The 23,480-nt window shown below is 44.0% G+C and overlaps 1 protein-coding gene across 1 annotated transcript in view; it reads left to right on the top strand.

The window, feature by feature from the left end:
* The first annotated feature begins 296 nt into the window (after positions 1–296).
* Positions 297–23,480, top strand: part of epb41a (erythrocyte membrane protein band 4.1a) — a 45,076-nt gene continuing 21,892 nt past the window's right edge. The window contains exons 1-12 of the mRNA XM_070846099.1: positions 297–608; positions 6,113–6,397; positions 7,455–7,559; positions 7,651–7,693; positions 7,775–7,850; positions 9,490–9,708; positions 10,213–10,300; positions 13,386–13,538; positions 13,679–13,776; positions 13,913–14,088; positions 21,037–21,284; positions 22,757–22,831. Of these exons, the coding sequence (XP_070702200.1) occupies positions 297–608; positions 6,113–6,397; positions 7,455–7,559; positions 7,651–7,693; positions 7,775–7,850; positions 9,490–9,708; positions 10,213–10,300; positions 13,386–13,538; positions 13,679–13,776; positions 13,913–14,088; positions 21,037–21,284; positions 22,757–22,831 (1,878 nt within the window). The remainder of the gene's footprint in view (positions 609–6,112; positions 6,398–7,454; positions 7,560–7,650; positions 7,694–7,774; positions 7,851–9,489; positions 9,709–10,212; positions 10,301–13,385; positions 13,539–13,678; positions 13,777–13,912; positions 14,089–21,036; positions 21,285–22,756; positions 22,832–23,480) is intronic.

Raw genomic sequence — 23,480 nt, 5'->3', positions numbered from 1 at the left:
CAACCTGATGCAACGTCTTTCGGGTCAAATGCACCAGTCTCTGCATCGTGCTGTAGCCCCTTGCCCACTTTTTAGTGATTGTTAAAGCAATGCAGGATCATTATTGGCGAGGGGCCGACTGGGTGTTTGTGTCTCCAGCCTCCACGCCGAGCCCATACCTTGAAGTAAGAAATGCAATAACAATGCAGTCAAACACGTTCCCACGTGTGTGACGTCTTTTCCGTTACCTGATCTGGGTTAACATACACCTCTGTTAGTCAACTTGATTTTGCCCTCTTATCCCCACAGCTGTCGCCATGACAACAGACGAGGCGGAGAGTCACCAGAAGAAGCCGAGGCAGCAGGAGGACGCTGGCCAGGACGCCAGGCCTCCCTCACCGGAGGAGGAGCAGCTCCAGCCTCGTAGTCGCAACTCCGCCGGCCGCGGCCTCTCCCGTCTCTTCTCCTCGTTCCTGAAGAGGCGCTCGCAGTGCGACAGCGAGGCAGGGGAGAAGGAGGACAAGGAAGAGGAAGAAGCCAAAGCCCCGATTGCTGACCCCGAACCTGAACTGAGGACGGAGGGAGAGGTGGCCCTCGACCAGCACTCAGTGAGCAGTGCTGAGGCTCAGGTCAGCCTGCATGCTGCCTCTGTGTTTCCACACATAGTCACAACAGCTGAGCCCTTCACACACAGCAAAGACTGCTCACACACAGGTGCCTGACGGTAATGTTCCTCACAGAGAGAGTCCAGAATGTTTCTGTTCTCTCACAGGCTGCATCACTGATGCCTTTTAAAACTTGTTTTGCAAGTGAAGACTTACTGACGGCTGTGAGCGGGGGGGGGGCTGGTCCCTGCCTCATTCTGGCGTCAGTCTCATCATTTGCTGTCATTATAGCACAAGCATGGAATGAAGACGTGTTAAGTTTGAGAGAGGGGAACATATTTCTCCTCCATCTCCTGTTTGACATCGTTTCTAAAAGTTATTTTCTCCTCTTTGTGCACGAGACAGTACATTTCTAACAGTAGTCTTATAAGCTGGACTTGTCTGTCTGCATGCTCCTATTGTGCTGCTGCAGTCTGTCCGTCTCATGGCACTCAGTTCAGTTCGGATGTCTGCTGTGTTCACAGTGATGAGGAAATGTTTCAGGTCCTGAAGGGTGAGACCTGAATGACACATCGTACATGAGACCAGTGTGTTAAATTGCCATCAGATCAACGTATTGGGACACATGTCTCTAAGGGACTTTACTGTATTTGCTATAAAGTTACATCTTCCTGCCAGCCAGAAATAACCACATGAAAATTCATGTGGACAGAAATCAAAACTTAGAAAACAAGTCCAGTTGGTCCTAAACACAATATGCCAGTGATGAGCTTTCACTGTCATGCAGTGTTACTCAGCAGAAATGTGCCTGTGTCTCTGTTGCTCCATCTGCCACCACATGTTTCTGCAAGTCATCAAAGTCAGATAGATATTTACAATATGGCCAAAAGTCAGTGGATGCCCGTACAAATGACTGAGTTCATGTGATTCAGCCACACCCACTGTTTGTAGATGCATAAAATCCGGCACATAGCCATGAAATCTCCACAGACAAACATTTAGGTTTTAGACTAGATTGTACAGAGCACAGCGACTTTAAACATGGCACAGATATAGGATGGACTTTCTGCCCCACTGGATCTGCTCTGGTCAACTGTAAGTGCTATTATTGTGAAGTGCAAGCGCCAAGGAGCATCGACAGCTCAGCCACACAGCGGTAGACCACACAAACTCCCAATGGGGTCAATGAGTAGCACATAAAACCTGCCTACCATGATGAATGGACTGCCTTTCTACATGTCGACTAAGGAGCTGGGAATCAAACCACAGATTTTTCAATTAGTGGACAACCTGCTCTACCACTGAGCCACAGCCAGCCCTATCAGTTGCATCACTCACTGTGGAGTTCCAAACTCACCCTGGAAGCAACATCAGCAGAATGTGCTGAGCCTAAACTGGAACAGCTGGAATTTCTTTGGAGGGATGAATCACGCTTCACTATCTAGCAAGCTGATGAACCAATCTTTGTTTAGATTGAAAAAAATTGGTGGGGGAAAGATACTGGTCTGAAGCTGTGTTTATGGTTTGGGGTAGGCGCCTGAGTTCCACTGATCCTTTTAATGCTACAGCACAGGAAGACATTGTCGGAAGGCCCTCTTACATGAACAGGGTATAAGGAGATCACACAGGTTGTCATTCATGAGTTTTCATCAGCTCTGTTGGGCTTCACCAGAAAGAGTCCTGAAGTTTTCACACACAGGTGCTAAACACACCCCTGGACCCAGCTTTACAGCCACCATTGGCCAATGTGGGCCACCTGACCCTACAACCTCAGGTTAACAAATCCGGAGCTCCCCCACCGCTCTCTCTCTCTGATCTCTCATCTGGACTGTGGAGAGTCCAGCTCTCCTCCCAGAGCTCTCTCACACCTCTCCTCTGGACCTCTGAGGGTCCAGCTCTCTTTTACCTCGGGCTATACTGGAGACCAGTTCAGTGCTGCACCTCATCTCACCAGGACCCCTGAGAGTCCAGTTCCAGGCCTGCAGCTTACTACTCCAGCCTCAGTGTGGCCTGTACCAAGCAGACCAGCTTTTTCATGAGCTAACAGCTACAACACTTAGCTTTCCTTTGTCTACCTCTAGTAGTTATTAAGTTAATAATTAATCATAATACCAAATTGATAGTTTAGTATATAATGAGACCGAATCAGTTAAATTGGGTATCTTTTTAATCATTTATCGAGGTGGACTTTAGTCCCACTTATCAATATCAATTATCAATCACCAAACAAAGCTCATTGGACAGCCATGTGATATTTTCAGATTGACCTATTTTTGAACACTTAAAAAACATTCATTATTCATTTATTAAAAGTGTAATTCCAATTAATTTCAAAAACTTTTGACAACATTGGTGGATGAAATTCAGGCACTAATTGATCAATTAGTTTAATTTACAATACATGTTGCATCATGAACCTTATGCCAGATTCAAACATGACATAACCAAAGTTAGCTGGGATTGGCTCCACCTCCCCCATAACCCTTAAAGACCAGCAGTATAAACAATGGATGATTGGATAGATGGATAATAAGATGAACGCAGATTCAGTGTGAGGAGGAAGGTGCAATGATCTGTGCTCAGACGTGGAAACAATTTCTACAGGCTAATCTCAGAACCTGAAGCACCTTATGATCAGATCCTGCCGTCCTTATTATCTCCAGAAGGAACTAGTTCTCAGAGCAGTGTACAGGCCACCACATGGCAACACTAAACACACACTGGGCAAGCTGATCAAAGTTCTCAGCAGGACTGAGACACCATGTCCAGAGGCGGCTTTTATTGTGGCCGGAGACCAGCTGCCCTACATGTGGTGCTAATGCACTTGACCATGTTTACACTTGTGACTGGGACAGAGATAACGCTCTCCCTTGGCCCCCTGTAGCCCAGGGTTACCACAAAAGTCCACGGCAAACCGGAAGAATGAACAGATGCATACAACTTAGGTGATTTGGGTACAGAAAGTCCAAGTATGTACATCGGGGAGCTAGTAGCAGTGCCACTAAATATTAGAAACTGGAGTCTGACTAGCAGTCCTCCAACTCCAGAAAGCTGCAAGTCTGGACCAAGAAGCATCACAAACCACAAAAAGAAAAAAAGTAGCTGAGATCATGTCTGCAGCTCTCCTACATCAACTGAACACCTTGTTGGTACGCTGCTCACAAGGGGTGCCGAATAAATGTTAGCACAGCACACTGCCTCACACCGGGGGGGCGCCTAATAACTGTTGTGCTCAGTATTCTGCATTACACAGTGGCACCAAAATATGTTGGGGTTTGCACCATTTCTGGGGCAATGTGGCAATAATATAGTGATAATTTGGAAATAATACATAATAATTATATTGATTCATGGGACTTAGTTTAAAGTCCACCTCGATCGGAGCACACAGCCAACAGAGCCAATTTAACTGATTCAGTCTCATAAAAGAACTAAACTATCAGTTTGGTATTATGATTAATAATTAACTTAATAACTAAAACCAAAGTCACCACGTTGACAGCTAGTTGAAGGATGTCAGAGTTCTTGACAGAGCAGAGGTTGGCAGTATGCACTCTTGTACAAAATTAAAGAATTTATTAAAACATAACAAAATCACACATAAACAATCTAACTAAATGTGGCCAGCTAACAAACAATAAGGAGTGTGTGAGTGTGTGTGTGTGTGTGTGTTTGGGGGGGGTTGGGGGGGGGTTGTATCCATGTGAATATGCATAAGAAGGAGAACCATTGCTTGGCCATTGCTGGAAGAAGGTTGTGGTTCTTTGTCCTTGCTGTCCTGGTTGCAGGCTGGAGGAATCTGAAACCAATCCAAAAGGTGGTCTGCTTGGTACAGGCCACACTGAGGCTGGAGCTGGAGGAGAAGGCTGCAGGCCTGTCAATGGACCGTTAGGGGTCCATGCCAGATGAGGTGCAAGGCTGGAGCTGGTCTCCAGTATAGCCCAAGGTGGAACAGAGCTGGACCCTCAGGGGCCCAGAGGAGAAGTGTGAAAGAGTGCAGGGGGGGTAGCTCTGTTTTTTTTTTACCTGAGGTTGTAGGTCATGTGTCACACATTGACCAATGGTGGCTGGGAAGCTGGGTCCAGGGGTGCGTATATGTGTTAAACTAAAGGACTCTGGGAAACTGAGTTCAGAGAGGGAGCCCTCTGTTCAAAAGACAAAGAAACATGTAGTCTTCACCATTTCTGGTGGGCCCAACAACCTCCTATGCACCCTTAGAGAACAGCTTCCCCACAGAGGAGGGACAAAAGGGCCATGGCCCCTGCCTGCTACTGATATCCAGGGCTGATGTGTGCAGATCCCTCCAAAGGATGGATCCACACGAGGCACCTGGACCTGACAGCATCCCTAGCGGTGTGTGCAGATCAATTGGTAGATGTCCTCACAGGCATTTTCAACCTCTCACTGCTCCAGTCTGTAGTCTCAGCATGCCTGAAAAAGCTTATTGTGGATTACAGGAAGTGACTGAGAGAACCAAACCTCTAGTTCGCATGAGCTCAGGGTCATGAAACAGGCCTGGACCTAAAGATGACATCACTTCAGACTTAAGTGACAAATGACTCCAATGTTTCCAACCTCATGGCATGTTAATACTCTCATCACACTACACAAAGGACGGAGACACTAACACAGAATTGATTGTATGTTAATTGATGTAACCTGCTAAGTTGAAAATATGTAAAAAGTATAAAGCTGCTGGATGCTGGTATTCATTCACTGTCTGTCACTGTTTGATTCATGTATTCATTCACTGTCCATCACTGTGTTTGTTCACCAGTCATTCATCCATTACACTTACTCATTCATGTATATACTATATCAATCAATCAATCAATCAATCAGTCAATCGATCTTTATTTATATAGCGCCAATTCATAACAAATGTTATCAGAAGATGCTTTCCATAAAGATCAGGTCTAGACCAAAGTCTTTAATTATGAGAGAGACCCCCCCACATGAGCAAGCATCAGGCATTAGTGCTCAGTACTAGTAGTTTTGTGCATAATAACTAGTTCAATAAACCTTCACATGCTATAAAACCTGATGATGTGGTTGGTAGGAACTATGACACTGTATGTCACTTTAGAGTGATCTGTTTCCCCTTTTCTAAAGGTGGTGCCCCAAGTTATATCTAATGCAAGCTATTATTTAAGCTAGTAGAAGTGCTGATTCTTTATGATAGCTGGGAGTGAGTATAATCCCATTACTTCTCATTGGAAAAGTAATACTAGTACTAGTAGTAATCAGTAAAGGTCTTTGCTGCAATATTTTAATTCCCTTTAAACCATTTTATTACTACCTGTTGATGTCTGTAGACATCTGTATATATCTAGATCTGTATCTGTGCACATCTCAGTACATTTATCACTATCCGTAATATTTCACAATATATATATATATATATACCCGTCTGTCTGTGTGTATGTATAGCAGTATATACTATATGTAGAACACTGTCCTGTGTTCTAGTGGTAAAGCTGCGTAAGTCTAGAGTGGAGACTGGATTGTAATCAAAGTGTCTTTGTCAGGCTGTCCAGGTAGAGACAAAAGAAGCTGAGGAGGAAGAGGGTGGAAAAGACATTGAAAACGACAAGGACAAAGGAGAGGAGGCTGCCCTGGAGAAGGAGGACAAGGAAACGGAGAAGGAGGAGGAGGAGGAGAAGGAGTTAGGTCCTGAAGGAGGCACCGAGAGAGAGAAGGAGGAGAAGACAGCAGAGGAGGAGGCCAAAGCTCCCAGAGCTCCACGCCGGCCCAAGATGATGCAGATCAAAGTCACCCTGCTGGACGACACTCTGTATGAGTGTGAGCTGGATGTGAGGGCAGCTTTCACTTTCATTTGACATCACACGCACACACCAGCGAGAATCCATTTGTAACAGCTTATATGATTTCATATTAACCAGTACAGACACAGGCTTTTGTTTTTTGGTCATAACATGTCAGATAATAAGAACAAATGGCCATGACTATGAGACTATGCTAGTGGTAGTAGGCCTGCTGACAAGCCTGGGGCTAAAGCCATCTAAAGTGCCCATGATATCTAATGTAATGCTAAGAGAGAAACGCTGTTCTAACATGTCTCTCTAGAACAAACAACTTGTCTGCAACAGCTGAGTGGTCTGCAGGTCCTCCTCTAGTCAGAAGATCAGTGGTTCGAAGTATGCTTGGGCAAGATACTCAACTCTAAATTGCTGTGCTTCAGCGTGTGAATGATAGTTAGTCTCAGTGTGGTAATGCTCTGTATTTGTATAGCACTTTTCTGGTCAATTCGACTGCTCAAAGCGCGTCTACATCACATCCTCAGTCACTCATTCACACATGATTCATTCAGGAGGAATCTGAGTTGGAGGAGAGTATTCTTTCACACACGTTGGGCTCAGTGTCTTGCCAAACCACCGACCTTCCAATTGAGGGACGATCCACTCTACGTCTGAGCCCCAGCCGCCTCAGATGAGCGGGTTGGCACCTCGTACGGTAGCCCCTGCCATCAGCATATGAATGGGTGAATGTGGACATAGAGTTACAGCTCTATGAGTGGTCGAAAAAACCAGGAAGGTGCTAGACAAGTGCAGACCATTTACCATCTATAAGCCATTGCAGCACTAGTAGTGAAAACACTGGGAATGTTAGGGTTGGTGTCACCAGCCACTGCTTCCACTGGACTAGCTACTGTTACCAACTAGCTTTTTCTCCAGAGCGGATCAATGCATGCTCAGACAGCAGCTTTCTGGCATTCCTAACCCTCTGCGCTATCCCACCATGTGCCGAGTCATGTAGAGCACATTACTGAATGCCCTGCCCCGTACGTGAGGTCAGGGAAATGTTTCATCATCCTGTGTCTTCCTCCCTTTGTGCACGTGTGTGTGTCAGAAACATGCCAAAGGCCAGGATCTGTTTATGAAGGTGTGCGACCACCTCAACCTGCTGGAGAAAGACTACTACGGCCTGGCCATCTGGGAGACGCCCACCATGAAGGTGAGTGTCATTAGTGGTTAGGTTAGTGACCCTCTGTGTTTAAAAACGTCTGACATCAAACCTCATGCTACATCCTTCATGTCTTGATCAGACTTGGATGGACCATACCAAGGAGATTCGCAGACAGGTTCAAGGTGAGCGCAACTTTACCTGCAAATACTTATTCTGATACATGTTTACAGGTAATTCATCACACCCTCCTTTTCCTCCTCAAGGTGCCAACTATGATTTCACCTTCAATGTGAAGTTCTATCCGCCAGACCCAGCCCAGCTGTCTGAAGACATAACCAGGTAAGACATGGGTTCCAGTGAGTTTGTCCTACAGACATGATCCTACTGCAAAAGCTAAATGTGGACAGGATGTATTCCTCTGCTAGAGGTGGGGTCAATCTAAGATTTAACATGATTTTAAATGTGATTGTTGACAATCATGTTTTTCCTTCTACCCCAATATTAATATAAATGAACCTTTAAGCATTGCAATACCCGCTGTTCACACTGGATTATATATTATAGGTATATAGTAGAACTCATTCAGCAAGATGTCTTTGTTTTTAGGGAGAGAAGTTTTAGTGTCTTTTAGTTTGTTTGGCATTATGAGAACATTAAATTACATTACACACAACTTACAAATGTCAAGAATAACACAACAAAGCCCAAGGTCCCTGATGTGCAGGGAGTAAAGATGCAGAAACATAATAAGTGCCAAAATGATCATCAGTAAAAACACTCCAAGTCAAACATTAAACCACTAAATGTGCAACTTCTGCAACTTAGAACCAGGATGGTATGCAAATATGTCCATGTTTCCTTTCTTCTCTTGTTAAAATGATGCTAATTAGTCAATGTTGTAATATGTATGATAGCTTATGGCTCTTGTCTGGGCCATAGTACAGTATATCTAAAAAATATTGGATTTCCATGGACAGACTCCTCCAGGTCCTTCTGAATGAAACATACTGTAGTCAGGTATACTGTAGGGATGCGTGCACATGAGAGATGAAGCCTTTATTTTACTGACTGACACCAGATGATGCTGGTCTTCAGTGGAGCTGCTTTTTCCTCTCTGGTGTCACAAAGAACTCATGTTATGAGAATATTATGAGAATTATTAGTCTGGACTGAAACTGGACTGCTCCAGAGACTGGTCACATTCTTGGGTCCAGAGTTTGATTAAAAGCTTTTAAACCAAACCGAATGAACAGAACCTACTAGACAAACACGCCTCACTTTTCTGAACCAAACGAAATAACTGACCACACTTTCTTTGAGGTGAACCAAACAGCTTTGATGTGAACAAAACTCATATTCACGAAGGTACTATCAGAAAATCGTGGTTGGTTTGCTTTGCTTTCACACCAGCAGATGCACTGTAGCAGAGTATTCTTGGAACCGGATGGAGACTCTGGAGAATCTTTCTCACTATGGTTTTTGAACCCTAGATGATTTTCACCCACGCGACTGTGGTTCCCAGCTGCATTATTTTTTAGCATTCACACAGTTGTCAGTGATGCAGGGAGACTGTTCCTTCACTGGACAAGGCTCACATGTCTCAGTGTGAATGGTAAAAAATAATGGAGCTGGGAGCCACATCGCGGGGGTGAAAATCACCCGACGTTAGTGTTCGGCGGTTAACCAGTTTGATTGACAACTTTTGCACCAGGCTAAAGGAAATGAACCAGACAGTGTGGGTGCGAAGCACTATTAAGTGGAACACACCACCTTTAGCGACCTTTTCCAGCCTTTATATCCTGGCATCTGAATGACACATTATAGGGACGCGTGCAGATGTGAAAGCGTTTCAGCATAAAGGATGACAAAAATCTTAAGCTAAAGTCCACTTATTAGCCTTTACTGAAGCTTTGAACCAAATCTTACAGTCTTCGTTACTCCATGTGTAGTAAGTGTGGTTGCTGATTGTGCATTGCAGATATTACCTGTGTCTCCAGTTGCGGAAGGACATCCTGCAGAGCCGCCTTCCCTGCTCCTTTGTCACCCTGGCCCTCCTTGGTTCCTATGCGCTGCAGTCAGAGCTGGGGGAGTATGACCCTGAGGTGCACGGCAACGAGTATGCAAAGCTCATGAAAATTGCCCAAGGTCAGACCAAGGAGCTGGAGGACAAAATGATGGAGCTGCACCATACGTACAGGTCAGAACACTGCCTCAGTCAACTGGTGGAAGGAGTGTTCAGATTCTGTCCCCAAGTAAAAGTACTGCTAATAGTTACTGGTTACCACAGCTGTAAGATAAATGCAGTGGAGTACAAAGTAAAATACCCGTGCTACAGTAGCAGGAAGGGCATTCCATAAGTATGGAAACGTGTACTAAATTACAGTACTAATGTAAATGCATTCATTGTTACTTTGGACCACTCCTTTCAAGAGAAGTCCATCTAACTATTTAATTATCTAATTAAAGGAAGGCTTAAATAAAAGATGAACCAAGTCTGAGCTTGGTCTCCTAAAAACCCAGAAATCAATCAAAACTGTGATAACTTTGGCCTAAATGGAAATTCTCTGGTTGGTGACTGTTCACTGTTCCAGACACCTTAAATAGAAATGATAGAAATGTCAACTTCAGACCCATTATCAGTGTTTAAATCACAGCCTCTCCACAGTCACGTGAACTACTTCCATCTGTGGTGTTGTGACAGGTCAATGAGTCCAGCCCAAGCAGACCTGATGTTCCTGGAGAATGCCAAGAAACTCGCCATGTACGGAGTGGACCTCCACCAGGCCAAGGTGAGCACAGGAGAAGCTATCCTAGCAGGGGTACTAGCCTCGCTTTCCATGGTAACTTCAGGTCTTAGTATCCCAAATAAAACCTACAAGACACTGAACCCCAACTCGCTCTTGAAGCATAGCTTCAGTGTGTGATTCCTCCTGAATGAATAATGTGTGAATGGATGAATGAGGATGGAATGTAAAAGCACTTTGAGTGGTTGAAATTACTCGAAAGGAGCTATACAAATACAGACTATCATTTACAACATGTAAGCTGGGTGTGAATATGAATTAGCCATCAAGAGGTCCATGAAAACAAGCTGCATAGATGTAAAATAAATGGTCTGTATTTGTATTGTGCCTTTCTAATAATTTTGACTACTGAAAGTGCTTTCACATCACATCCTCATTCACCCATTCACACATCATTCATTCAGGAGGAATCTAAGCGGGAGGAGACTGTTCTTTCACTCATTCATACACTGAAGCTGCTTCAGCAGCAAGTTGGGGATCAACATCTTACCAAAAGACACGTCAACATGCTGACTTAGAGGAGCCGGGAATCAAACCACCGACCTTCCGATTAACAGACAACCTGCTCTACCTCCGCCCACACAGTGTCTTCACAGCTTTGTCTGTGTGTAAGTATTTTTAATAGCATGTTTGACAGAAGCGAGCAGGCCGGGACTGATCAGCAGGAAGACATGTGACCTATCAGGGTTTACAGCAGAAATCAGGTCAGTCTGTTTCAGAGCAGGGATTTAACCTATTGTGTGTGTGTGTGTGTGTGTGTGTTGGTGCTTTTAGAGCACTATACTGCCCCCTTGTGTATGACAGTAAGTAGTTCAAGGAACTTGCATCATGAAACTACTGCTGCAGATGCAAATACAGTAAAGTCTTCGTCGTTGTACTTCCATCCATCTATCTGCCCATTTCGATGTGAAGGAGCAGTGGCTCTCCTCCGAGCCCCTCCTGTATGTTCGAGCTCCTCACCCTATTTCTAAGGCTGAGCCCAGACACCCGCAAGAGGAAACTCATTTCGGCCACTTGTATCCGGTGATCACCCAGAGCTCATGAACATAGGTGAGGTTTGGAACATAGATCAAGTGGTAAATCTTTCTTCATCACAAGGGACTGATACAGTGCCTGCATTACTGCTGACGCCGTACCAAGCAGTCTTTTACCCTCATTCATGAACAAGACCCTGAGATACTTTACTGTTCACTTGGGCCAGCAACTCACTCCCAACACGGAGTGGGCAATCCACCGTTTTCCGACAGAGAACCTAGTTCTCATAGTACATCAGCAGTGAATATTTCAAACACAGGTATGTTGATCAGTACTATTAGGAAAATGGAGAGAATGTCTGAGAATAAAGTGTTCAAATATTACATTTGTGTAAATAAAAAAAGTTAAAATGTAATTTGTCCTTAATATAGTCTCTGGTACAACAACAACCTTGTTAAAAGAAGAAAAAGATGGCCAATTGAATGGATTCTTGCCAAAGTAGAGCTTGGCAGTAGTCACTTTAATGTGTGTGTGTGTGTGTGTGTGGGGGGGGGGGGGGGGGGGGGGGTACATGTACATGTGAATATGCAAAAGAAGTGAAATTGGGGCATGTGCCAGCTAAGACAAAGAAAGACTACAGACAAAATGACTCAGTCTGAGTGTGGAGGTCAGATGTGTGGCTCTTAGCTCTGTCTGTTAGAGTCTGAGGAAATACCAAAATGAGAAAATTCATAAAAACAAGCAAGAAGATGATCCATTGTTGCCTTGTGGTTCTGGTCAGGTTTGTGTTCACACTTACTTATTACAAATTAACCCAGAGAAATAAGCATGAAGTCATGCGGGCTGACAGGTAACTCATTTATTTATCCAGGATCAAGCTGCCCTCTTCAAGGTAACAAATAACCTCCTTATAGCCGCTGATCGGGAGAGTGCAGTTTTAATTCTTCTAGATCTGAGTGCCGTCTTTGACCCAGTAGATCATGCCGTTTTAATTGACCATCTTAAAACCTTGGTTAGCATCAAGGACACTGCACTGAGTTAGTTTTATTCTGACAGAGCCCACCTCACCATAGGTAATCACTCTTCCTCTAAAACTCACATTTTCTGTGGTGTACCACATGGTTCAATTTTAGGTCCAATTTTATTTTCCATCTACAGGCTCCTACTTGGTCAACTCATCCAATGTCATGATGTCTCTTCATTGCCACGCAGACGATACACATACCCTCCCCGAGACCTGGTGACTTAGCTGCTGTTTTAGACTCGCTCAGCAATGCTATCTGTTGGATGGCACAAAACTTTCTACAACTCATCAACTCAAAATCTGAAATCATATTGTTGTTTATCAGTTTACTTGAAAATTGCCTCATCCCCTTATTTACTAATGTAAAGCCTGTTGCCAGAAATGGAAGTACTATTTGATTCAGATCTAAGCTTTCCACCACAGATCAAAAAAGTTGTCCAGTCCTGTTTCTTTCAAATAAGAACCATCTCCAGGATCAAACCAATGCCCTCACACTTTTTCACTGACCTGGAAAAAATCATCCATGCACTAGTTTTCTCTAGACTTGACTCCTGTTGCCTTTATCTTTCCAAACCTTTCTTTATTTTTCTTCTCTGATGCCACAAAGAGCTCACCAAGAAATAACTGACTGTGAGAATTATCAGTCCCGACTGAAACTGGACTGCTCCAGAGACTGGTCAGATTCATGGGTCCAGAGTCCAAACAAACTCTGGAGACCCTCCATTTCAGGCTGTCTCACTATGTTTTCAATCAGTTTGATTGACAACTTTTGCACCAGGCTAAAGGAATTGAGACAGACAGAAAGTTGTGAAGCACCGTTAAGTGGAACACCTACCACTTGCATTGTGAAGTGGCTAATGTGGCTCTGAAGGGGAGGCAGACTGAAGCTGTTCTGGCTAGTGGTGGAACACCCCTCAATACACTTCATTTCATTTATCACCCATTTAAGATCTTTCTTTATCTGTGTTCCTCACCCCAGGATCTCTCAAAGAGACCCTTTGAATATACATACCCTTCCAACAGTTAATGGAAACCTTTCTATCTTTCTATCTATCTTGCTGTCTTTCTTAGGATCTGGATGGTGTTGACATCATACTCGGGGTTTGCTCCAGTGGTCTGATGGTTTACAAAGACAAACTGAGGATCAACCGTTTCCCCTGGCCCAAAGTCCTCAAGGTCTCATACAAACGCAGCAGCTTCTTCATCAAAATAAGACCATCTGAGGTACAATGTTTTCATATGATCAAAGATTCATCCACCTGTAAAATCTCTTGTTCATTGTTTAACATTCAACCAACAATGAAACCGTGAAGCTAGATTAATTCGTCATGTTTTTAGCAGGTTTGTGTTTTTTGTTTGGACAGGTGGAACAGTATGAGAGCGCGATTGGCTTCAAACTACCCAATTACAAGGCAGCCAAGAAGCTGTGGAAAGTGTGCGTAGAACATCACACCTTCTTCAGGTAGGCTATTGTATAACGAGTCGTGTTGTCAGCATGGCTCCTCTGCGTAATAGTTGAAGGAACTGTGGGCTTTTTACATGTATGCTTGCTTGCTCTGTCAGATCACAAGGTCAGTATTAGTGTTCTTTGTGTGCAGGCTGACATCCACTGAGATGGCCACCACTCCGCGGAAGTTTCTCGCCTTGGGCTCCAAGTTTCGCTACAGTGGACGAACTCAGGCTCAAACGAGACAGGCGAGCTCTCTGATCGACAGACCAGCTCCTCTGTTCCAGCGCTCCTCCAGCAAGAGGAACTCACGCAGCCTGGATGGAGGTACACTCTTCTACCTGCTGTTTGTGCTGTAGATGGGCGTGTGTGTCTCTGTGTGTGCGCATTTGTTTCACGAAAGCTTAAGTGTCGCCCAGTACAATGCTGGTTACTGAGGTTTTGGCTCACATATAATAATACACATAACATACATGCACTCATATACGTAAGTGGTATTCGTGTAGTTGAGAGGAGTAGAAAACAATGTTTCTGTTTGACAAGAGAAGCAAAGTCAGCGTGATGGATTGTCTGTAGGTCTGTGCAAAATTACACCACTGGCTGCCTTTGAGTTTGTCAGCAGGAGTCGCTGGCATGGTTTCCTTTTGTCTCCAGTTCTGAGTCTCTTTGAGTGAGTGGGTCATCACATGGAGCTTCACAGCCAGAATGAAAAGGAGGAAGGATTCCACTGATCAGTAGCTCTTTCAGTGCACCTGTGGGGTGTGTGTGTTGTGTTCAGATAGACCTGAAAACATTCAAGCCTATGCTTCAGACCTCTGAACAGTGGTGGACATATATCACAGTGCATGGTAAGGTCAACAGCCAAGTCCAAACAAACCACATCCACCATGGCATGGCATTTGTGATCTGTCAGCCACACACATAATCCAGAATGCCTCCTCACATGTCAGCATGATAACTGTATGTCTCTTCATCCATCCATCCATCCATCCATCCAGCTGCCAAGCCCATAACTTTACTTTACTTTTTTGGTTGACTCTCACTGCTCAGAGCTCTAAGAAGCCAGTGGACACTAGCTGCTTGGCACCAAAAGTGAGTCAGCAGTTAAAGAGCGAAGGATTTCTCTCAGGAGTTGGTAGAGATCAAAAATTGGCTGAATGGCCCAGGTAGACAGAAATAAAATGAAAGGATGTGTAAATAAGCAGCTGTTGGCTGTTTGGGCGGCTGTGGCTCATTGGTAGAGCGGCTCGTCCGCCGGTCAGAGGCGGTTCAACCCTCAGCTCCTCCAGTCCTCATGTCCACGTGGACATGGTCCCGATTGGTCCCGAGGCACAGCGTCATGTGTGTGAAGGAACAGCCCCCCCCCCACACAAAGAGATTCCTCCTTGTATGGAGAAATGCACTTTTACAACGCTTTGTGCGGTCGGACGGAGCTTAAAATGTCAGTTTCGCACAGGTGCACACCTTTTCCCGTCAGGTTTGCTTTTATAAATTCCATTTTCCCATGGACATTTTTATATAATTGGAAACATGACAAGACATTGATAAATAAATGCCTTGTTTTGTGTCTATGTAACAGAGGCCCCCAGAGGCCCCTGGTGACTGGGAAAGATGGGAAAGTCTGCGTGCATCTGATGAAGAGGTGAAGAGAGAATCTCAAAAGCTGAGGCAGAAACAGTGAGACAACGTTTCTGCTTGTCCATTACAGTTCACTCTGTGTGGAACATGAAAGTGTCTACCAAAATTGGTGGCAATTCATCCAGAACATGAGAGCACATTTCTGCCAGGGGGCACATGGAGAAACTAGTTTATATTTCCTGCTTTTTAATTTAAGGGAGTAAACTTGCTACTTTGCTACTTTGTGCTGTACACGTGCACAGTGATGTAATTTTAGCACTACTAGATTTCACTGACAACCGCAAAGTAACACTGGGCTGAACTGAGGAATTGCTCTAAGGTTAGTTGTTGTAGTGGAGATTCAGTGTGACTGTCCTGGACCTTAGTCTGTTCTCCTTAACTGTCAGAAGAGAAAATGTTTGCTCACATATGTATGCAAAAGTAAATGAACCGAGCATTCTGTTGTCATGGCGCCTGACCTGGTGAAATCTGGCCTTCAACCCCCCTTCAGAGCAGTTTTGAGAACAGGACCATGGCCTCCCAGCGGCAGCAAACTCTTGAAAACAGCAGCTAGTGTTACAGAAGTGTTCCATTTACACATTTCACAAGAATATTATTTGGTAAACTGGAGGTCATTTCCTGCACAGTTGAGAAGTCTGCAGCATCGAACTTCTGGGGATTCTGGAATCCTTCATTTTAGGTTCTTGAATCGTTGGGTCTCTCTCTTAATAAGAACTCACACAGCCTGAATTATGAATTGGCACTATATAAATAAAGATTGATTGATTGGTTGGTTGGTTGATTGATTGATTGGTTGGTTGATTGATTGATTGATTGATTGATTGATTGTTTCTCAGTTTCTGAAAGGAAAGCCTGGATGTGGTATTTAAGCCCATGATGTTGTCTGTCTTACTGTATTCCATGTCTCCTCTCTGACAGACTGTCTCATGAGTCTGTCTTCCTTTGCTCAGGTCGCTCTGCAGTGTAGACAGTTGGGATAGAAGTTGGAAACGCTGGAACAGAAACTTTTTCTGCAGGACTTTCCTCCATTGACGTCTGAAGGGATGTTTGTAGAGCAGCCAATAGGAACGCTCTCTCTCTGTGAGGGGACCTGTGATTGGCCAAAGTTTCCCGTCACTGGGTAGATTTACTAAAGCCTGAAAACAGCCCAGAGGAGGAGCACAAGGCCAGTTTACTGTCAGAGCACCTGAATACAACAATTAGACCAAAAACAGAGGGCCTCCCCCAGCTTTAATAGCCAATCATAATGGTATACTGTCCTGCTATATACTGTTGTTTCAAGCATTCACATGGAGCCTGTTACATCACACTGTACTGCATGATGTGTGTCAGTGTGGAGCAGAGGGGCAAAAGGACTTAATGTATTCCATGTCTGTACTCTGACAGGTACTGTGCTGTTGAATTTCAGACGGTTGGCTGCTCCACATCGACTGCCTAGTTTAGCAAGCAGTCAAAATTGGTATTCGCCAGTTTTAATGTCTCAATTGAAGCTATGTTTGGCATTGTAGCCAGGACCTCCCAAATAAGGAGTGCAGGATGTTGCTTCTCACACACTGGTAACCTGCCTCACTAACTCCAACCAAACTAAGTCTAGCTTACTGAAAACAACAACAGCTATCTACCAAACTACAGCTGCTTCTCTCCATAACATTATACCAGAGTGCAGCTAATGTTCTTAAATTATTGCACCATCGACTGCAGTCATGTCAGTGACTAAACTTCAGGAAGAAGTAATAAGTTTACATTCGATACAAGTCACCGCTATCATTGCTCTCAGCTACTGTTTCTAATTAATTTCATTTTCATCAGTCAAACACTATATATTGAATATAAACACTCTGGGGTGCAGGTGACAGCTGCACCTAGCTGTGGGCCTTGGGAGTGACAATAGATCAACTTCAGTGAAAGACCATCCACTAGCATCCCCAAATGTATTTTGTGAACAGAGTGACAAATATTTTTTTCAGTAGCAGTAAAATGTTATATGATTTATTTTCATCTGTGCTCCTTATTCTAAAACTTCATGCAGGGCCTGATACCATAGATATACTATGTAATCAGTCTCCTGGCACATACACTACTGTTCAAAAGTTTGGGGTCACCCAGACAATTTTGTGTTTTCCATGAAAAGTCACACTTTTATTTATGAAATGAGTTGCAAAATGAATAGAAAATATAGTCAAGACATTGACAAGGTTAGAAATAATTATTATTATTTGAAATAATAATTTTTTTCCTTCAAACTTTGCTTCCGTCAAAGAATGCTCTATTTGCAGCAATTACAGCATTGCAGACCTTTGGCATTCTAGCTGTTAATTTGTTGAGGTAATCTGGAGAAATTTCACCCCACGCTTCCAGAAGCCCCTCCCACAAGTTGGATTGGCTTGATGGGCACTTCTTGCGTACCGTACGGTCAAGCTGCTCCCACAACAGCTCAATGGGGTTGAGATCTGGTGACTGCGCTGGCCACTCCATTACAGATAGAATACCAGCTGCCTGCTTCTTCCCTAAATAGTTCTTGCATAATTTGGAGGTGTGCTTTGGGCCATTGTCCTGTTGTAGGATGAAATTGGCTCCAATCAAGCGCTGTCCACAGGGTATGGCATGGCGTTGCAAAATGGAGTGATAGCCTTCCTTATTCAAAATCCCTTTTACCTTGTACAAATCTCCCACTTTACCAGCACCAAAGCAACCCCAGACCATCACATTACCTCCACCATGCTTGACAGATGGCGTCAGGCAGTCTTCCAGCATCTTTTCAGTTGTTCTGCGTCTCACAAATGTTCTTCTGTGTGATCCAAACACCTCAAACTTCGATTCGTCTGTCCATAACACTTTTTTCCAATCTTCCTCTGTCCAATGTCTGTGTTCTTTTGCCCATATTAATCTTTTCCTTTTATTGGCCAGTCTCAGATATGGCTTTTTCTTTGCCACTCTGCCCTGAAGGCCAGCATCCCGGAGTCGCCTCTTCACTGTAGACGTTGACACTGGCGTTTTGCGGGTACTATTTAATGAAGCTGCCAGTTGAGGACCTGTGAGGCATCTATTTCTCAAACTAGAGACTCTAATGTACTTGTCTTCTTGCTCAGTTGTGCAGCGGGGCCTCCCACTTCTCTTTCTACTCTGGTTAGAGCCTGTTTGTGCTGTTCTCTGAAGGGAGTAGTACACACCGTTATAGGAAATCTTCAGTTTCTTGGCAATTTCTCGCATGGAATAGCCTTCATTTCTAAGAACAAGAATAGACTGTCGAGTTCACATGAAAGTTCTCTTTTTCTGGCCATTTTGAGAGTTTAATCGAACCCACAAATGTGATGCTCCAGATACTCAACTAGCTCAAAGGAAGGTCAGTTTTATAGCTTCTCTAACCAGCTAAACTGTTTTCAGCTGTGCTAACATAATTGCACAAGGGTTTTCTAATCATCCATTAGCCTTCTAAGGCAATCAGCAAACACAATGTACCATTAGAACACTGGAGTGATGGTTGCTGGAAATGGGCCTCTATACACCTATGTAGATATTGCATTAAAAACCAGACATTTGCAGCTAGAATAGTCATTTACCACATTAACAATGTATAGAGTGTATTTCTGATTAGTTTAATGTTATCTTCATTGAAAAAACAGTGCTTTTCTTTCAAAAATAAGGAAATTTCTAAGTGACCCCAAACTTTTGAACGGTAGTGTAGCTGGTACTAATGTTAGCAACTTAAGTGCAAGTATCTCACCAAGTATCTCTTGGAAGGTTTTAATGTTTCCTCTGTTTAAATCAGAGGTCTCAGTAGTGATGCTTTCGTTTAAAACTAGATCAACTCATCTGTCACCGCTCAACAGCAGCACAGTGTATTTTGAAAGAATTTCTCAACAGCTCAAGTAACATTGTATGCAGAGTCTGTGTAAGGAAAAAGTGATCAGAATTCCAAAGTTGCATATTAAATATCATAACACAATCAACACAATTAAACAATCCCGACATTCTTTAGAGGTGTTAGTCAATCACAATGGCCAGAAGTGAAAAAATACATGGATATGCAACAGATTTTTGTTTTGTTTTGTTTTGGGGTTTTTTCAGTCAATACATTGCCACACATCGATCCCTGGGATCTCCTCCTATATTCTGACTAGACAGCCTCATGGAAAGTAACCTTTTGATGTTGAGCATCTTTTCTCTCTGACTCCATCTCTTGGCCAAATCTGGTGGGAACTGGCCAAGCCCCCATGAAGTGCCCCAGGCTTTGAAGCCAATTTTTTAGTAGCCAAACTGTGAAATGACAGCCATGGCGTCCGTCACGTGATGCCATTGGGCCCCAAAAGACTTTTTCCACAGACTTACACTGTGAAAGAGATGCCTGTAAATCAGCGGATACATTTTTTCACAACCCACCAAATGACTCGTTTCACCATCAGACTTTGATCCATTTGGTCCGACAACATCTGGAAAGTCTTCAAGAGCCGCTGTAGTGGCAGTAATAGTATGACATAAAGCCAGCAATGCTTGATGTGTACTTTAGTGGACAGATAATTTACATTTCTTCTCACATTAAATCAATACTTGGAAAATGTAACCATCGCATAATTCTGTACTCGATGTTGCCAAATTTTATTTAGCTGCAAAGATCTGGGATCTGTTTGTGAGGAAGTCCAAGAGCCAGTTGTGCAGTACTCAGGCCCACAGTGCTCAGTTTGCCATCAGTTTCATGGGGAGAGTGCGTTGAATGCTAAAACAGCAGACAGTGTTCTGATGTAGGTGCTATTAGATGATGTAGGAGCAGTGGAGATGACTCCTCCTGTGGATCTGTTGGTTCTGAAAACAAACCTGTTGGTGTGGATGGGATGTTGTTCCTGGTGTGCTGGAGAACCAGTTTCTCAAAGCGCTTCATCAGAATGGGGGTGATGCCACAGGGCGCCAGTCATCTCCACACTGCAGACTCTCAGGGCACAGGGACGATGGAGGCTGCCTACAGGCAGGTTGGAACACTTTGTTGTGTCAATGATGGCTGAAGATGTTGGCGATGACATCAGCTAGCTGGTTGACACATGTTCTTAGTACACGGCCGAGGATGTTATCAGACCCAGAAACTCTCTTCAGGCTTTTCGTACGTCCCCTGTGGATACTGACAGTTGCCGGTCCTCTTGACTTAACAGCTGAGCTCAACGTGAGCACAGTGTTGAGCTCGCCTGGGGACGTGGCCTCACACATGATAGGGGGCTCCTGCTTTAGTAGCCCGTAATGTTCCTGTGTTCATGAGCTTTTGGTTTTGGCTGAAAGAATGTGACTTTCAATCATGTCTGGGCTTACGGATGCTCAGATGCATTCGGTGGGGGCCAAAAGTACAAGCCCTGCTCCATCACAGGAAAGGTATCAGGTGAGGTGGTTCATATCCAACTGGGAGAAGTCCCTCAGGCAAACCGAACATCTCATGGCACCCCGAAGGGGGAGGGGGCTGCTTTACTAAATGTAATTTGTAATTTCCATCATTAGATGATTTCCTCTCACCATTTTCTCACACACGTGATGTTAGTGTTTAACGTCTAGATTTTTAGCTGTAGCTGTATGACATTAAAGTTGCTTTGGAAAAGTCTCTAATATTTCTACTGATTAGTTTTTTAAAGTGCAGCCTTTGTCTCCTCTCTGTCCCAGCTATGGCTTCTACTCCTGACAATAAATCCACTCGTCCAGTCAGTGCCCCCATTATGTCGCCAGTGTCCCCGGGGGAGACGACCCCATCACCACTGCTACCCATCCTGCGTCGCTCTGATCACAATGACGGCTCCACACCCAAAGGCCACCGCTCTGCAGACAGGAAGACAGAGGTGAAAGGACAGAGTTCACCAGCTGAATACACCAAGAGCCACAGCCCCAGACCAGAGGCCACTCCGGAAATCAAGGTAGTGGACACTGTCGTTTACCTCACCACATGTGTTTGATGTACCATTAAGATCTCACTTATCTAACTAATCCGAGATCGAGGAAGAGGCCAGAGAGAAGAGGGTATTCACAATTCTTTTTTTTTTTTTAGTAGACAGCCTCAAATAAAATTAACATCAACCAAATTAACAAATAAATGATGGAATTGTGCAATTATCCTGTGTATGCACATTGCATGAGTAACACATATTTACAGTAGAATTGAAGGAGAGAGCCTGGCCTCAATGGAGTGATTGAGTTCATAAGACCTTGAATTCAAGCAATGCTGTGGTATTAATAGATCACTACTCTGAGCCTTAACAGCCCTAAGACTTAATCAAGGAGTACTAGGATGATAAAAACTCTACTAAAGGTTTGGAATTCTTTAACAACCTTCCAAAATGTATATATCTTAACTTTTTATCCAGTTAAAGCACGTTAAAGCTGGGGCTGGCAGAAATTTGAAGCCCCTCCCACCAGGCGGCCACAGGCAGCGCTTCATGGGACGATGCTTCCATCATCCCACTGTACACTGTATAGCAGCACATCTCTGAGGATCACCATCCTGTTTTCTTTGCAGATGTGTGGACCTGTTAAGTCCTTTGAGATGATGCACTGTGATTCGAGGCTCTAATGTTAGCTAGTGTTAGCTACATAAACATGAGCTGGAATTAGTCGCAGCTGTGAGCCTTTGATGCACTGAGCTGGAGGCTAAACTATCAGCATCAACAGCTGCTCTCATGGAAAATCTACATTCATAAGCTAACAAAGCACTGCAACACATTCAGATGTTGCAGGAACGTGAAGGCAGCAGCTTCATGGTGAACTTCTCTTCATCTCTCAGACTCCTGGTGGACTCTGACTCCTGTTTTACTGCCCTTATTGTCTCCTCTCTGTCAGACTCTGTCTCATGAGTCTGTCTTCCTTTGCTCAGGTCGCTCTGCAGTGTAGACAGTTGGGATAGAAGTTGGAAACGCTGGAACAGAAACTTTTTCTGCAGGACTTTCCTCCATTGACGTCTGAAGGGACGTTTGTAGAGCAGCCAATAGGAACGCTCTCTCACTCTGAGGGGACCTGTGATTGGCCAAAGTTTCCCGTCACCGGGTAGATTTACTAAAGCCTGAAAACAGCCCAGAGGAGGAGCACAAGGCCAGTTTACTTTCAGAGCACCTGAACTACAACAATTAGACCAAAAACAGAGGGCCTCCCCCAGCTTTAATAGCCAATCATAATGGTATACTGTCCTGCTATATACTGTTGTTTCAAGCATTCACATGGAGCCTGTTACATCACACTGCACTGCATGATGTGTGTCAGTGTGGAGCAGAGGGGCAAAAGGACGATCTAACAGAACCTTAGGTTTTTTCAGTTTTAGCTCTTCAGGGAAAGAATGTTTTGACCCTGGTTGTGTTTGAAATTGATCCTGATGTGTGAGCTTTGTCTGTGCTACCAGACAGTGGCCAGAAGAGAGCGGAGGCACTGCTCCTCTGTGAACACCGCCAATGGGGAAAGAGAGAAAAAGAGCCAGGTTTGTTTGCTTAATGCATGGTCAGACTGTAATCAGTGCTGGAATCAGTGTGTTCATAAGGAAAGATGAAACAAGACGCAGAGGGGCTAAATCACACGGATGTAAAATCATCTAAACATATAATCTGTTCTGATCATAAATAAGCAATGTTACCAACTAGCCAGAAATATCAAAGGAAAGGCTATCATTACATAAACAGCATGGCTATGTCATGGTAGCCTCATGTAATCCACTTGTACCTCTGCAGTAGCCGAACACTGGCCAAAAGAAGTAGTAAAGGTCAGGGTCAATGTGGTCTTTATTAACCTGATGGGCAGTTAGCTGTAGAGCCGGCAGGAAGCACATCAACACCATCAAACCCAACATACAGCAGGTACACTCACAAACAAAGAGAGAGGAGCTTCGGTGATGCTGAATGTACCATGAACATGTTACAATACATATAATAAGTTACTATTTTGTAGAAACCTGTCTTTATTAGTGCATGCTGGCCCCCTGGCCCCAATACTGGCTGTTATTTGACCATCTATGCTACACAACTTGAAAGTTTTGCATGATTATCAGTTTTTGACAAAAATAGCATTTCTGAAAAAGAAAAGGAAAATTAGCACATCACATGAAAGTGTTCCACACATTTTTTTTTTTTTTT

The sequence above is a fragment of the Pempheris klunzingeri genome, chromosome 16 (assembly GCF_042242105.1).
Source record: "Pempheris klunzingeri isolate RE-2024b chromosome 16, fPemKlu1.hap1, whole genome shotgun sequence".
Taxonomy (NCBI): Eukaryota; Metazoa; Chordata; class Actinopteri; order Acropomatiformes; family Pempheridae; genus Pempheris; species Pempheris klunzingeri.
The sequence above is the reverse complement of the archived record's forward strand: the minus strand, read 5'-3'. Positions and strand labels throughout refer to the sequence as shown.